This window comes from Schistocerca americana, chromosome 4, assembly GCF_021461395.2.
Source record: "Schistocerca americana isolate TAMUIC-IGC-003095 chromosome 4, iqSchAmer2.1, whole genome shotgun sequence".
Classification (NCBI taxonomy): Eukaryota; Metazoa; Arthropoda; class Insecta; order Orthoptera; family Acrididae; genus Schistocerca; species Schistocerca americana.
Genome location: NC_060122.1, coordinates 286,357,084 through 286,369,919, shown reverse-complemented (window position 1 = coordinate 286,369,919; position 12,836 = coordinate 286,357,084). Strand labels below are relative to the sequence as shown.

Below are 12,836 nucleotides of genomic sequence, written 5' to 3'. Positions count from 1 at the left end.
GACCTCCCTTCTTATCTGAAACAAGAAGCTGAACTGACACTGTTTGCTAATGATATAAGCATCATTATTAATCCAGCGAAAGAAACTCCAACAGAAAATGATATAAATAATGTCTTTGGAAAAGTTATTGATTGGTTTTCTGCGAATGGGCTTGCCCTGAACTTTGAAAAAATGCAGTACATCCAATTTTCTACTGTAAGGAGTACAACTCCTTAACAAAAATATAACACATCAACGGAAGTCAGTAGCCAGGGTAGGGCATAGATGAGAATCTTAATTGGAAAATTCATATTTTGGATCTCCTAAAGTGACTAGGTTCAGAAAGTTTTACAATCAGAATAATTGCTAATTTTAAGGATACAGAAATTAGTAAGCTAACATACTTTGCATACTTTCACACTCTGGTGTCATATGGAATAATATTTTGGGGTAACTCAACATTTATACAAAAAGTATTCACTGCTCAAAAGAAAGTGGTTAGAATAATTGTGAAGCTCACAGACGCACATCTTTTAGGCATCTCTTTAAAAGGTTAGGAATTCTTAAAACAGCCTCACAGTACATTTACTCAGTAATGAAATTTGTTCTCAACAGCATGGAGCAGTTTAAAAACAACAGTGACATTCATGATTATAATACCAGAAGGAGGAAAGACGTACACTATCCTCTACTTAACCTATCTTTGGCACAGAAAGGGGTAAAATACGCTGCTGTAAAACTTTTTGATAAATTACCAGATGAAATAAAATGTCCGACAGAAAGCAGTAACAGTTTTAAAAATAAACTGAAATCATATCTCCTTGAAAACACATTCTGTACCACAGATGAATTTTTGAATAGGAATAAATAAATCTATAGGTATAATATATGTATTTTGCGCCGTTTAAGGGCAAGGGGTACGTAACAAAAATTTTAAGCTAAAAAAAACTTCATTCATGTGTGTGTTTCTTATGCACTTGACATGCTCCACATCATAACGGTCATGTGAGATTGATCAATGGAACACGTAACTAACTAATACACATCAGATGCCTCACGATTCAAACAATTTGGTTTACCAAAAGAATTGCAAGCCATTGTTACTATTTTGTCTGTATATTCTGATATTGATTCAGTAGTAGTATTGAGCTCATTTCATCAGTAATAAACTATTAGTATCTATTTCCCTGATTTGCAGACTTGGCAAGTACATGCAAAGGTTCTAATACTATTTTCAATGAATGAATGAACATTTTAAAGTACTGAAATTCTGAAATTTGAACCAAAGTACAATTTCTTGGACTGAGGGGGGGGGGGGGGGGGGGGGACACCGAACATGGATTTGATGAAATTGAGCTGGCTACATTTTTAATATGTTGATGGTGAGTATTTATTATTATCTGAGAATCATGAAGAATACTTATTCCATTTACCAAAATTGGTAGGTTTAAAAATAGTCTTTCACTGTGGTAGCAATGATTAAGAAAAATAAAAAACATGAACATGAAGCAAAAACAAAAATATAAAACCAAATCAAACAAAATATAAACCCAAACCAAACACAAAAAAAGATTTTAAAAAGTAAGTTGTAAATCATTATTCATTCTTTTGGTTAAAAACTGTAAAGTAAAGTTTCTAATCCCTCCACCCCTGCTCTGAAGTTCAGTTAGGTGCTAAAATTTGTTGGGGCTATGGGATACCTGATTCCACGTAGGTGTAGTGGTCTCAGAAACGTTGGGGGACCACTGCTACACACTGATTCTGTGAGTCATGAATTTTTTTAATACATCCTTTGGAATAAAACCAGCATTCCCAGCTCAAATTTTGTTATATTAATTTGATAGGATTAATTACTTTTATATTTAAAGCTCTGTTTTTCTCTGCTTCTTAGCCTCTGTGGAAGTTATTCACTGACGTTTTCATGCATGTCTTATTCATTCTGTCCTTTTGTCTAGTCTTACAAATGTGTAAGTATGATACTGACCTTTGTAACACAGCTTGTATAACTGTAACTGTCATTGTTGTCTCTATCATTATGATCCCAATCACCTACGAAGACAGCAACAATAATTGGTAGGTAAATGTTCAGTTTTTGTTTTCTGGACATAAGCAACTGCTGACTGCACTGAGCAAGTGTGTGCGAATTCCTGAGTGACCAAACTGCTGAGGTCATCAGTCCCTAGACTTACACACTACTTAAACTAACTTACGCTAAGAACAACACACACACTCATGCCCGAGGGAGGACTTTAACCTCCAGAGGGAGGGGCCACGCACTGAGCAAGTGAAAGTATGCTGATTAATCATCAGACTGTTCCAGCAGCCCCCACCCCTTTCTCCCTCATCATCAAAATTGCTAATTGAGCTGTAAACATAGTGTAATGATAGGTCATTATGATTCTTGAGGCAGTAACTTCCCAGTCACTGAGATACAAAGTACTCTGGACTGTCAGAAATAATGTTACTGTAACTCAAAGTAACCAGACTAGGTTTGAATATAATTATCACTATGTTCTATAGAACACTCAGTACAGCACAGAAAAAAATAATATCCCAACACTGATTTCCCCTCTCAGTTTCATCAGAGTCACATTCGGACATAAGATTAGGTTTTCTTCTCTGGTATCTAACATACATTCACATATTCAACAACAGTAACTTTTGAATGTCTTTAGAGCTCAACTTAAAAGTTGCTAAGTAATTCACAACTAGATTATTCTATATCAATAACAGATATATGGGACACCTTGCCTGTACAACTATAATTTAAAAGACTAAAACAACTAGTCACCACTGTGTTTGGTTGTGGTTCTTAAGTCACGTAACCCAAATGCTAGGATAAGAACATCAAACAAGTAAGTAATGGTTCACAATCTGTTCTTTTTATGTTCAAATTTCTCAAAGTAAAGTACTTCTGAACCAGAGATTTGAACCATAATTTCTCAGCAATATTTTCACACTGCAACCACTCTACCAAACTATATATGCAAAAGGAAAGAATCACTTCTTAAAAACAATTAACAGTACGAAACAATAACTTACTTTGATGGCTTGTCAACAAAACCCCCAGAAGGATCCTGGCAACAAACGAGTATATATTCTTGTAAGGCTGTCTGATGGAAAAGCCACCTCTCCATGTCTACAGTACTGGTACCTGATACAGAAAGAAAAGTGAAGGCCCATAAAAACATGTAACTGTCAGCACCTGCAGCAAGTCCTGGGTGCCTTTTGATAGTTTTGATAATGTATCATCAAGTTAGAAAGAGGGGGTGGGAAGTAAGGAGCATGGTAGTGGGGGGGGAGGGAGGGAGAGGGGGGGGGGGGAGAGAGAGAGAGAGAGAGAGAGAGAAAGAGAGAGAGAGAGAGAGAGAGAGAGAGAAAGAGAGAGAGAGAGAGAGAGAGAGGGGGGGGAGGGGGGAGGAGGAGGGGGGAGGAGGAGGGGGGGGAGGAGGGGGGAGAAGGAGGGGGGAGAAGGAGGGGGGAGAAGGAGGGGGGAGAAGGAGGGGGGAGAAGGAGGGGGGGGAAGGAGGGGGGAGAAGGAGGGGGGAGAAGGAGGGGGGAGAAGGAGGGGGGAGGGGGGAGAAGGAGGGGGGAGGGGGGAGAAGGAGGGGGGAGGGGGGAGAAGGAGGGGGAGGGGGGGAGAAGGAGGGGGGAGGGGGGAGAAGGAGGGGGGAGGGGGGGAGAAGGAGGGGGGAGAAGGAGGGGGGAGAAGGAGGGGGGAGAAGGAGGGGGAGAAGGAGGGGGAGAAGGAGGGGGGAGGAGGAGAAAAATAAGAATAATATCTGGGGAAAACGAGGAGGTGGAAAATAAGGTGAGAAAATGAAAAAAAAGATAGTGGAGATGTGTAGGACATATTTGGATAGGGGGCAGTGAAAAGTGATAGGAAGAAGTGACAATCAATAGCAGAAATGAGTAGGGACGGGGGGTGGGGGGGGGGGGTGGGAGTGAGTAGAGAGGATCGAAGGGTGCAATGCAGATGGTTCTAAATGGTGAAGGGGAGCCAGGTGAGTTGATGGGTGGGTGTGGGGGTGACTGGGTGGCGGCAAGTAAGTGGAAGGGGCAGGACCAGTGGGGACGAGAGGGATGGACATGTGGTCGAAGGTGATTAGGGGCCATTGCAAGGGCAGAGGGGCCGGCACAAGGCGGGCGCATGGGTGGACAGCCGGCGACTGGTTGGAGGGACAGTGGGCAGGTGAAAGTGCAGTGGATTAGCAGGTGTATGAATTCGCAGCGGATTAGTAGGTGGATGAAGGCACAGTGGATTAGAGGATGGGTGAAGTGAAGGGCGAGTGGTCACATATGTGAAGTGGCAGCGTACTTTAAGTGGTGAGGGCACGAACATGTGAGTGAAGTGGTGGCAGGACATATGCATGAAGTGGTGGCAGGGTCATACACACTTGGGACGAAGTAGTGGCGCAATCATACCAACGAGAGTGAAGTGATGGCGGGACTGTGCACACATGGCTGAAGTGGTGGAGCAGGGGCCTGCACATGTGGCTGAAGTGGTGGAGCAGGGGCCTGCACATGTGGCTGAAGTGGTGGAGCAGGGGCCTGCACATGTGGCTGAAGTGGTGGAGCAGGGGCCTGCACATGTGGCTGAAGTGGTGGAGCAGGGGCCTGCACATGTGGCTGAAGTGGTGGAGCAGGGGCCTGCACATGTGGCTGAAGTGGTGCTGGTTTAAAGTGGTGTGCACACGTGAGTGAAGTGGGCGGGGGTGGGGGGGGGCACAGGTGCGAGAAGCGGTAGGCAGGTGGGCACAGGTGCAAGAAGTGGTAGGCAGGTGAGCACAGGTGGGTGAAGTAGTGGTGGTGGTGTCGGGCACATGCGGGTAAAGTGGTGGCAGGGTCATGCACATGTGAATGAAGAGGTGGCTGGGCGTGGGGGTGGATGGGCACAGGTGGGTGAAGTGGTGAGCGGGTGGATACAGGTGGGTGAAGAGGTGGGGGGATAGGCACAAGTGGGTGAAGAGGTGGGGGGATAGGCACAAGTGGGAGAAGAGGTGGGGGGATAGGCACAAGTGGGTGAAGTGGTGGGGGGTGAGCACAAGGGGGAGAAGAGGTGGGGGGATAGGCACAAGTGGGTGAAGTGGTGGGGGGTGAGCACAAGTGGGTGAAGTGGTGGGGGGTGAGCACAAGTGGGTGAAGTGGTGGTGGGTGAGCACAGGTGGGTGAAGTGGTGGCGGGTGAGCACAGGTGGGTGAAGTGGTGGCGGGTGAGCACAGGTGGGTGAAGTGGTGGCGGGTGAGCACAGGTGGGTGAAGTGGTGGGGGGGGTGGGCACAGGTGGGTGAATTCGTGGTGGGGGGTGGGCACAGGCGGGTGAATTCGTGGTGGGGGGTGGGCACAGGCGGGTGAATTCGTGGTGGGGGGGTGGGCACAGGCGGGTGAATTCGTGGTGGGGGGGGTGGGCACAGGCGGGTGAATTCGTGGTGGGGGGTGGGCACAGGTGGGTGAATTCGTGGTGGGGGGTGGGCACAGGTGGGTGAATTCGTGGTGGGGGGTGGGCACAGGTGGGTGAATTCGTGGTGGGGGGTGGGCACAGGTGGGTGAATTCGTGGTGGGGGGTGGGCACAGGTGGGTGAATTCGTGGTGGGGGGTGGGCACAGGTGGGTGAATTCGTGGTGGGGGGTGGGCACAGGTGGGTGAATTCGTGGTTGGGGGTGGGCACAGGTGGGTGAATTCGTGGTGGGGGGTGGGCACAGGTGGGTGAATTCGTGGTGGGGGGTGGGCACAGGTGGGTGAATTCGTGGTGGGGGTGGGCACAAGTGGGTGAATTCGTGGTGGGGGGGTGGGCACAGGTGGGTGAAGTGGTGGAGGGGGATTTGCACACATGGTTTAAGTGGTGGTAGGAGAGGGGGCCACGAACACGTGAGTGATGTGGTGGCAGGGTTGTGCACACAGGGGTGAAGTGGTGACATGGCTAGGACAATTGATCGAAGTTCTTTAAGAGTAGTGGGAGCATGCACACATGGGTCAAGTGCTGGCAGGGACATTCACACCCGGGTGAAATGGTGATGGCAGCTTGCACAAAGGGGTGAATAGGTGGAAGGGCCATGTACATATTGATTAAGTGATGTAGGGTTCTTCATGTGGGTGAAGCTATGGTAGGGAGGTGTGCACATGTGGGTGAAGTGGTGGTGGGGATGTGTTCATGTGGGTGAAGTGGTGGTGGGGATGTGTTCATGTGGGTGAAGTGGTGGTGGGGATGTGTTCATGTGGGTGAAGTGGTGGTGGGGATGTGTTCATGTGGGTGAAGTGGTGGTGGGGATGTGTTCATGTGGGTGAAGTGGTGGTGGGGATGTGTTCATGTGGGTGAAGTGGTGGTGGGGATGTGTTCATGTGGGTGAAGTGGTGGTGGGGATGTGTTCATGTGGGTGAAGTTGTGGTGGGGATGTGTTCATGTGGGTGAAGTGGTGGTGGGGATGTGTTCATGTGGGTGAAATGGTGGTGGGGATGTGTTCATGTGGGTGAAGTGGTGGTGGTGGTGGGGGGGCATGAGAGAGTATACATGGCTGACGTGGAGGTGGGGTGTGGCGTGCGCACATCGGTTAAGTGATGGCGGGAGGAGGGGAGGGGGTTCACATGTGGGTGATGTCGTGTGGGGGGGGTGATGCACACATGGTTGAAGTTGTGGGACGGGACGCACACATGGGCGAAGCCGTGGGAGGGGACGCACACATGGGCGAAGCCGTGGGAGGGGACGCACACATGGGCGAAGCCGTGGGAGCGGACGCACACATGGGCGAAGCCGTGGGAGCGGACGCACACATGGGCGAAGCCGTGGGAGCGGACGCACACATGGGCGAAGCCGTGGGAGCGGACGCACACATGGGCGAAGCCGTGGGAGCGGACGCACACATGGGCGAAGCCGTGGGAGCGGACGCACACATGGGCGAAGCCGTGGGAGCGGACGCACACATGGGCGAAGCCGTGGGAGCGGACGCACACATGGGCGAAGCCGTGGGAGCGGACGCACACATGGGCGAAGCCGTGGGAGCGGACGCACACATGGGCGAAGCCGTGGGAGCGGACGCACACATGGGCGAAGCCGTGTGAGGGGACGCACACATGGGTGAAGCCGTGGGAGGGGACGCACACATGGGTGAAGCCGTGGGAGGGGACGCACACATGGGTGAAGTCGTGGGAGGGGACGCACACATGGGTGAAGTCGTGGGAGGGGATGCACACATGGGTGAAGTCATGGCGGGGTGTGTGCACATGTGGGTGAAGTGGAGTGGAGGCATGCACACGTGGGTGAAGTGGTTTTGAGGGGACATGCATACGTGCATGAAGTGCTGGAGGGGGACATGTACATGTAGGTGACATGGTGATGGGTGAAATGCACACGTGGGTGAAGTGGTGGCAGGGGGGAGGGGGTGTGAACATGTGAGTGAAGACATGGTGGGGGCATGTTCATGTGGGTGAAGTAGTGGCGAGTGCATGCACACAGGGGTGAAGTAGTGGCAGGTCGAGCACATGTGGGTGAAATTGTGGCAGGGCAAGCACACCGGGGTGAAGTGGTGGCAGTGTGGCGAGAGCAGTCACACATGCGTGAAGTTGTGGTGCGAGTGTGCACATGTGGGTGAAGCAGTGGGGGGGGGGGGGGGGGGGGGATGCACACAAGGGTGAAATGGTGGTTGGTCAGTTTAAAAGGGGGGAAAGGGACCAAACTGTGGGTTCATCAGTCCCTTGTTCCCAGTTAAACAATTACCCAAGGGGAAGAAGAAGACAAAGACATCGTACGGCACAATAACAGGAGAAAGGAAGAACCAGAAGAATGACAGAAGGACAACAAACACTACAATGGACAAAACAGGACACTAAAACCACAGACACGCAAGAAACAGGGAGAAGAGATTAAAAACAAGAAAGCAGATTTCCATGGCTGGCTAACCATGAGAATAAAAAAGGAGAAGCCAGCCACTCTGCAACACATTAAAACCTCCACCCTAAAAGTCCTAGGGGGGAAGACACAGAGGGACAAAGGACATGCGCTAAAACTGAGATCAAATGATAAAATCCACCCTCATGAATAAAACGTAAAACTAAAGCTACTTTTGAGGCACTGTCTCCCAACACGGAAGGTAGGGTGGCTAAAAGTGGGCAGTCCAGCAAGGGGTGGACGACTGTCATTTGGGAGCCACAGTGACACCAAAGTGGGTCCTCGTGACGAAGGAAGTAACCATGTGTGAGCCATGTATGGCCAATTCAGAGCCGACAAAGGACAACTGATTCTCTGCGAGAATCCCACAGAGAAGACTTCCACACATTCGCAGTCTCCTTAATGACATGCAGTTTGTTGTGCATACTGTTATGCCACTCCATATCTCAAAGGCGAAAAACCTTGCGGTGTAAGACAGAACGCAGGTCAGTTTCAGAGATGCCCATCTCCAGGAGCAGTTTCCGTGTAGCCTGTTTGGCCAGCCTGTCAGCAAGTTTGTTGCCTGGGATTCCAACTTGCCCTGGGGTCCACACAAACACCACTGAACGACTGGACCATTCCAGAGCAGAGATGGACTCCTGGATGTTCACTACCAAAGGATGGCGAGGGTAGCACTGGTCAATAGCTTGTAAGCTGCTCAGGGAGACAATACAGTGAAGAAGTGACTCACCAGAACAGGAACAGATGTACTGACGTGCATAAGGTATGGCCACAAACTCAGCAGTGAAATCACTGCAGCCAGCAGGCAAGGAATGCTGTTCAATATGACCTCTGTGGACATAGGCGAAGCCAACATTACCATCAGTCATTGAGCCATCAGTGTGAACAACTTCAGAGCTCCAGAACACCTCAAGAATCGAGAGGAAGTGACAGCGGGGAGCCACGGAGTTAATGGAGTCCTTAGGGCCATGCAAAAGGTCCAGGCGAAGCTTCGGCCGAGCTGTACACCTTGGAGGTGTATGTGAATGGACCTCATGTAGAGGTGGTAAAGGGAAGGACTCCAGTTCGGAGAGAAGGGATTGCACGCAAACCGCAGTCGTGAGCCCTGACCAGGCCCATTGATGCAGGACATGAACTATTGTGGATGGGAAAAGGAGACGTTAATTCGGATTCTCAGGAGAACTACGAATGTGTGCAACATAATTGGTGAGCAGTTGTGCACATCGGATGTGCAATGGAGGTACTCTGACCTCCACCATGACAATGGCCATCGGACTCATTCTGAAAGCTCCCGTCGTTAGGCGAATGCCATAGTGGTGCACTGGGTCGAGTAAACGCAATGCTGAGGGCAGCGCCGAACTGTTAACCAGACTCCCACAGTCAAGGTGGGATTGAACAAGGGCTCTGTAGAGCTCCAGCAACGTAGAGCAATCTGCAACCCAGTTGGTGCTGCTCAGGTAGCGGAGGGCACTGAGGTGCTTCCAGCACTTCTGCTTAAGATGACGAAGGTGAGGAAGCCAAGTCCATCGGGCATTGAAAACCAGTCCTAGGAACCGATATGTCTCTGCTACAGTGAGTGGATCATTAGCAAGGTAAAGTTATGGTTCCGGATGAACGAGATGATGCCAACAGAAATGCAAAAAACATGACTTTGCGGCTGAAAACTGAAAGCCGTGGGCTAGAGCCCATGACTGCGCCTTGTGGATGGCTCCCTGTAGGCACTGCTCAGCAACACCAACACTGGTGGAGCAGTACGAAATGCAGAAGTCGTCTGCATACAGAGAGGGTGACCTGGATGGCCCTACAGCTGCTGCTAGACCATTTATGGCCACTAAAAATAGAGATACACTCAATACGGAGCCCTGTGGGACCCCATTCTTCTGGATATGGGGCGAACTATGGGAGGCCCCAAATTGGTCATGGAAAGTACAAAGCGACACGAAAATTTGGATAAAAATAAGGAGCGTGCCTCCGAGACCCCACTCATATTATGCGACAAGGATATGATGTCCCCAGGTGGTAAATCGAAAAAGACAGCAAATGATGATGTGGTACACTTCACTGAGCGTCATCCACCCTGATGCCACCCAGTCCAACCAGGGGCCCTCCCCATGAGTGCCGCTCAGCTGCAGCAAAGGCAACCTGGCAGGACAGCCACTGCCGGCAGTCCCAATGCCCCAGGGTGACGGGCATCTACTCCTTGGCATGTGTGTGGGGTTAATGGTGCAGGCATCAGCAGAGCAATCCCTCTGTATTCAGGGGCTACAACCAACAGGGTACATGGAAGCCCCACCACAACAGACTGGCTATGATGCTGGATATGAGGTGCAAAGAATTCCATGGTCCTCGTCAGTGCAGAAAACGACACTGCATAGTGGGTGGAGGAAAACGCACCCAGGAAGGTGTTCTCGCTCAAGAGATGGAGGATGAGCGGACTGAAATGCCACGATAAGAAAGTGGGCTAAAGATCTCAATGCACAATGGATAAGATGCACCATGTAAGGCATCCTTTCTCAATTGGCTAGCTATTCGGGAAAATTTTGAAAAATGTAAGTCAAACCCTACAGAGGACCATCACATAAAATCCAAAAAGTGTGAGATTCTTTTAGCTATCGCTTACGACAGGCAGGAATACCTCGGGCCTATTCTAACCTCTGGGCCCACAGAGGGGTGAAATGGTGGTGGAGCCATGAACACATGGGTGAAGTGGTGGCAGATACATGGACATGTGGGTGAAGTAGTGGTGGTACATGGATAGGTGGGTAAAGTGGTGGAGGGTGGTGGATGGGTAGGTGAAAGGGCAGGGGGACACATGGGTGAAGTGATGGAGGCTGGTGGACAGGTTCGTGAACTGGTGGGTGGTGAGCATGAATGTGTGGGTGAAGTGGTGGGGGGTGTATAGATGGGTGAGTGAGGTAGTGGGGTGGACGGGTGGGTGAAAAAGCAGGGGAATGCTTGGGTGGATGGTCTGGGGTGCCAACCCCTGGGTGCAAGGGCAGATGTTGCAGTGTGTGCTGAGGGTGCGAGTATACATATTGGTGCAAGAATTGGGGGAGAGAAAGATGGGTGGCTTAAAGGGTGGGACTGGAAGGGAGGTTGAAGGGGCAGTGTTGGTGGGTGGGTGAAGGGATGCAGGTAGAGGCAGGGTGACGGGTGGGTGAAGCAGAGGGGTGATGGGTGGGTGAACTGGAGGAGTGACAGGTGGATGAAGCGGAGGGGTGATGTTTGTGTAAAGGGGAAGTGACAGAAAGCGGTGGGGGTGCCAGGCGGCATAGAGTGGATAAATGGGAGAGGGCAGCAGAGTATGAGAGATCAACGGGAGAGGGGCATAAGAGTAGAGTGGGTCAACAGGGGAAGGGCAGCACTGAAGAGTGGCTCAAAGGGGGAGAGCCAGCGGTAAAGCATGGGTCAAAGGGAGAGAGGTAGCGGCATAGCATGGGTCAAAGGGAGAGAGGAAGCGGCATAGCATTGGTCAAAGGGAGAGAGGAAGCGGTATAGCATTGGTCAAAGGGAGAGAGGCAGCGGCATAGCATTGGTCAAAGGGAGAGAGGCAGCGGCATAGCATTGGTCAAAGGGAGAGAGGCAGTGGCATAGCATGGATCAAAGGGAGAGGGGTGGCAGCATAGCATGGATCAAAGGGAGAGGGGTGGCAGCATAGCATGGATCAAAGGGAGAGGGGTGGCAGCATAGCATGGATCACAGGGAGAGGAGTGGCAGCTTGGAGAGGGTCAAAGGAAAAATAGGTGGTGGTCAGGGTACAAGTGACTCGAGGGGGGAGGGCGGGGACAGACACAGTGGATGGGGAGCATACTGGTTGTGGGGTAGGGTTAGATGATGGGTCACGTGCGTGTGGAGTGGGCTGAGGAAGAGGGACAAGATGCAAGTGCGACAAAAGGGGCAGCAGGTGGTGCATGAGCACTTAGAAGGGGCAGCAGACAGGGCACATCGAAGGGACAGGGGGTAGGGTTCTATAAGAGGGTAGGGATTCAAATAAAGCAGGGTATGAAAAGGGGGGAGGGGGATTGGGGGCGACCGGGTGGAGGGGAGTGGGGGAGAGAGGTTTCTGTTGGAGAACTGTAAGATACATGGACTGGGAGTTGAGCAATGGGATTCAATGGTGTTAGTTACATAAAACTATGGGTACATGACCATGGAGCATGTAGAATCAGGTTAGAGGCCAATAGGATGAATGTTATGTGTAAGTTGGACAGTACACATAGAAGATGGAGGTTCTAAAGAAGTGGATGAGATAAGGTTAGTTTACAAGGTTGAAGAAGGAAGTACTAATAGTGAAAGGCTGGTGTGAGCACATGAGGGCTGAATGGCATGACTTCAGGACAGAGACTATAGTAAAGGTTGAATGCAAGACAGATAGTACAGTGGAGGGAGGTGATTTTGTATGCGTAAATTTGAGTTCTGGTGTGTTTTAAGAATAATGGGTATAGTGAATGAGTTTTCACCTGTGTAGCATCAGTGAAAGCAAGCACTGCACAGAAAGGACAAGACCGCAACCATCATTTGAACAGACTGCCATAAGCAAGGCTAACTTTAAACAAACACATTTAATGGAGACAGTCGTAGTGTGGTTCTCTCTCCCCCACTCTGTAGTGATCCTGGCTGAAGGGTAGAGGGATCCACAGTCACCTTTGTCACGTGTCATGTATGATTGTCCTGCTCTCTCCATTACAATATAGTTACATCAGCAGTCAGTGAAAGCGTTGTTAGTGTTTACTTAAGAATGCATACATAGCAGTGGCAGGTTTAGCACTGCTCTTGACACAGATATTGAAGACAACCCTTGAGATACAAATGTTTACTTTACAATTGGCACTGCTAAAATACTATTCATGTCATATACAAAATAATCACTGTGAAACCCTTCATCTACAAATGTAGCATGTGTTCTCTTTCCATCTTTACTTTGTTCACGTCTCTACTGAAAATAAGCTGTTTTTAAAATGGATTTGTAAATATGC

General features: G+C 49.9%; 1 protein-coding gene across 1 annotated transcript in view; it reads right to left on the bottom strand.

Moving 5' to 3' along the window:
• LOC124612450 (protein farnesyltransferase subunit beta) overlaps positions 1 to 12,836 on the bottom strand; it is an 86,904-nt gene that overhangs the window by 12,062 nt on the left and 62,006 nt on the right. The window contains exon 8 of the mRNA XM_047140673.1: positions 3,022 to 3,133. Within this exon, the coding sequence (XP_046996629.1) occupies positions 3,022 to 3,133 (112 nt within the window). The remainder of the gene's footprint in view (positions 1 to 3,021; positions 3,134 to 12,836) is intronic.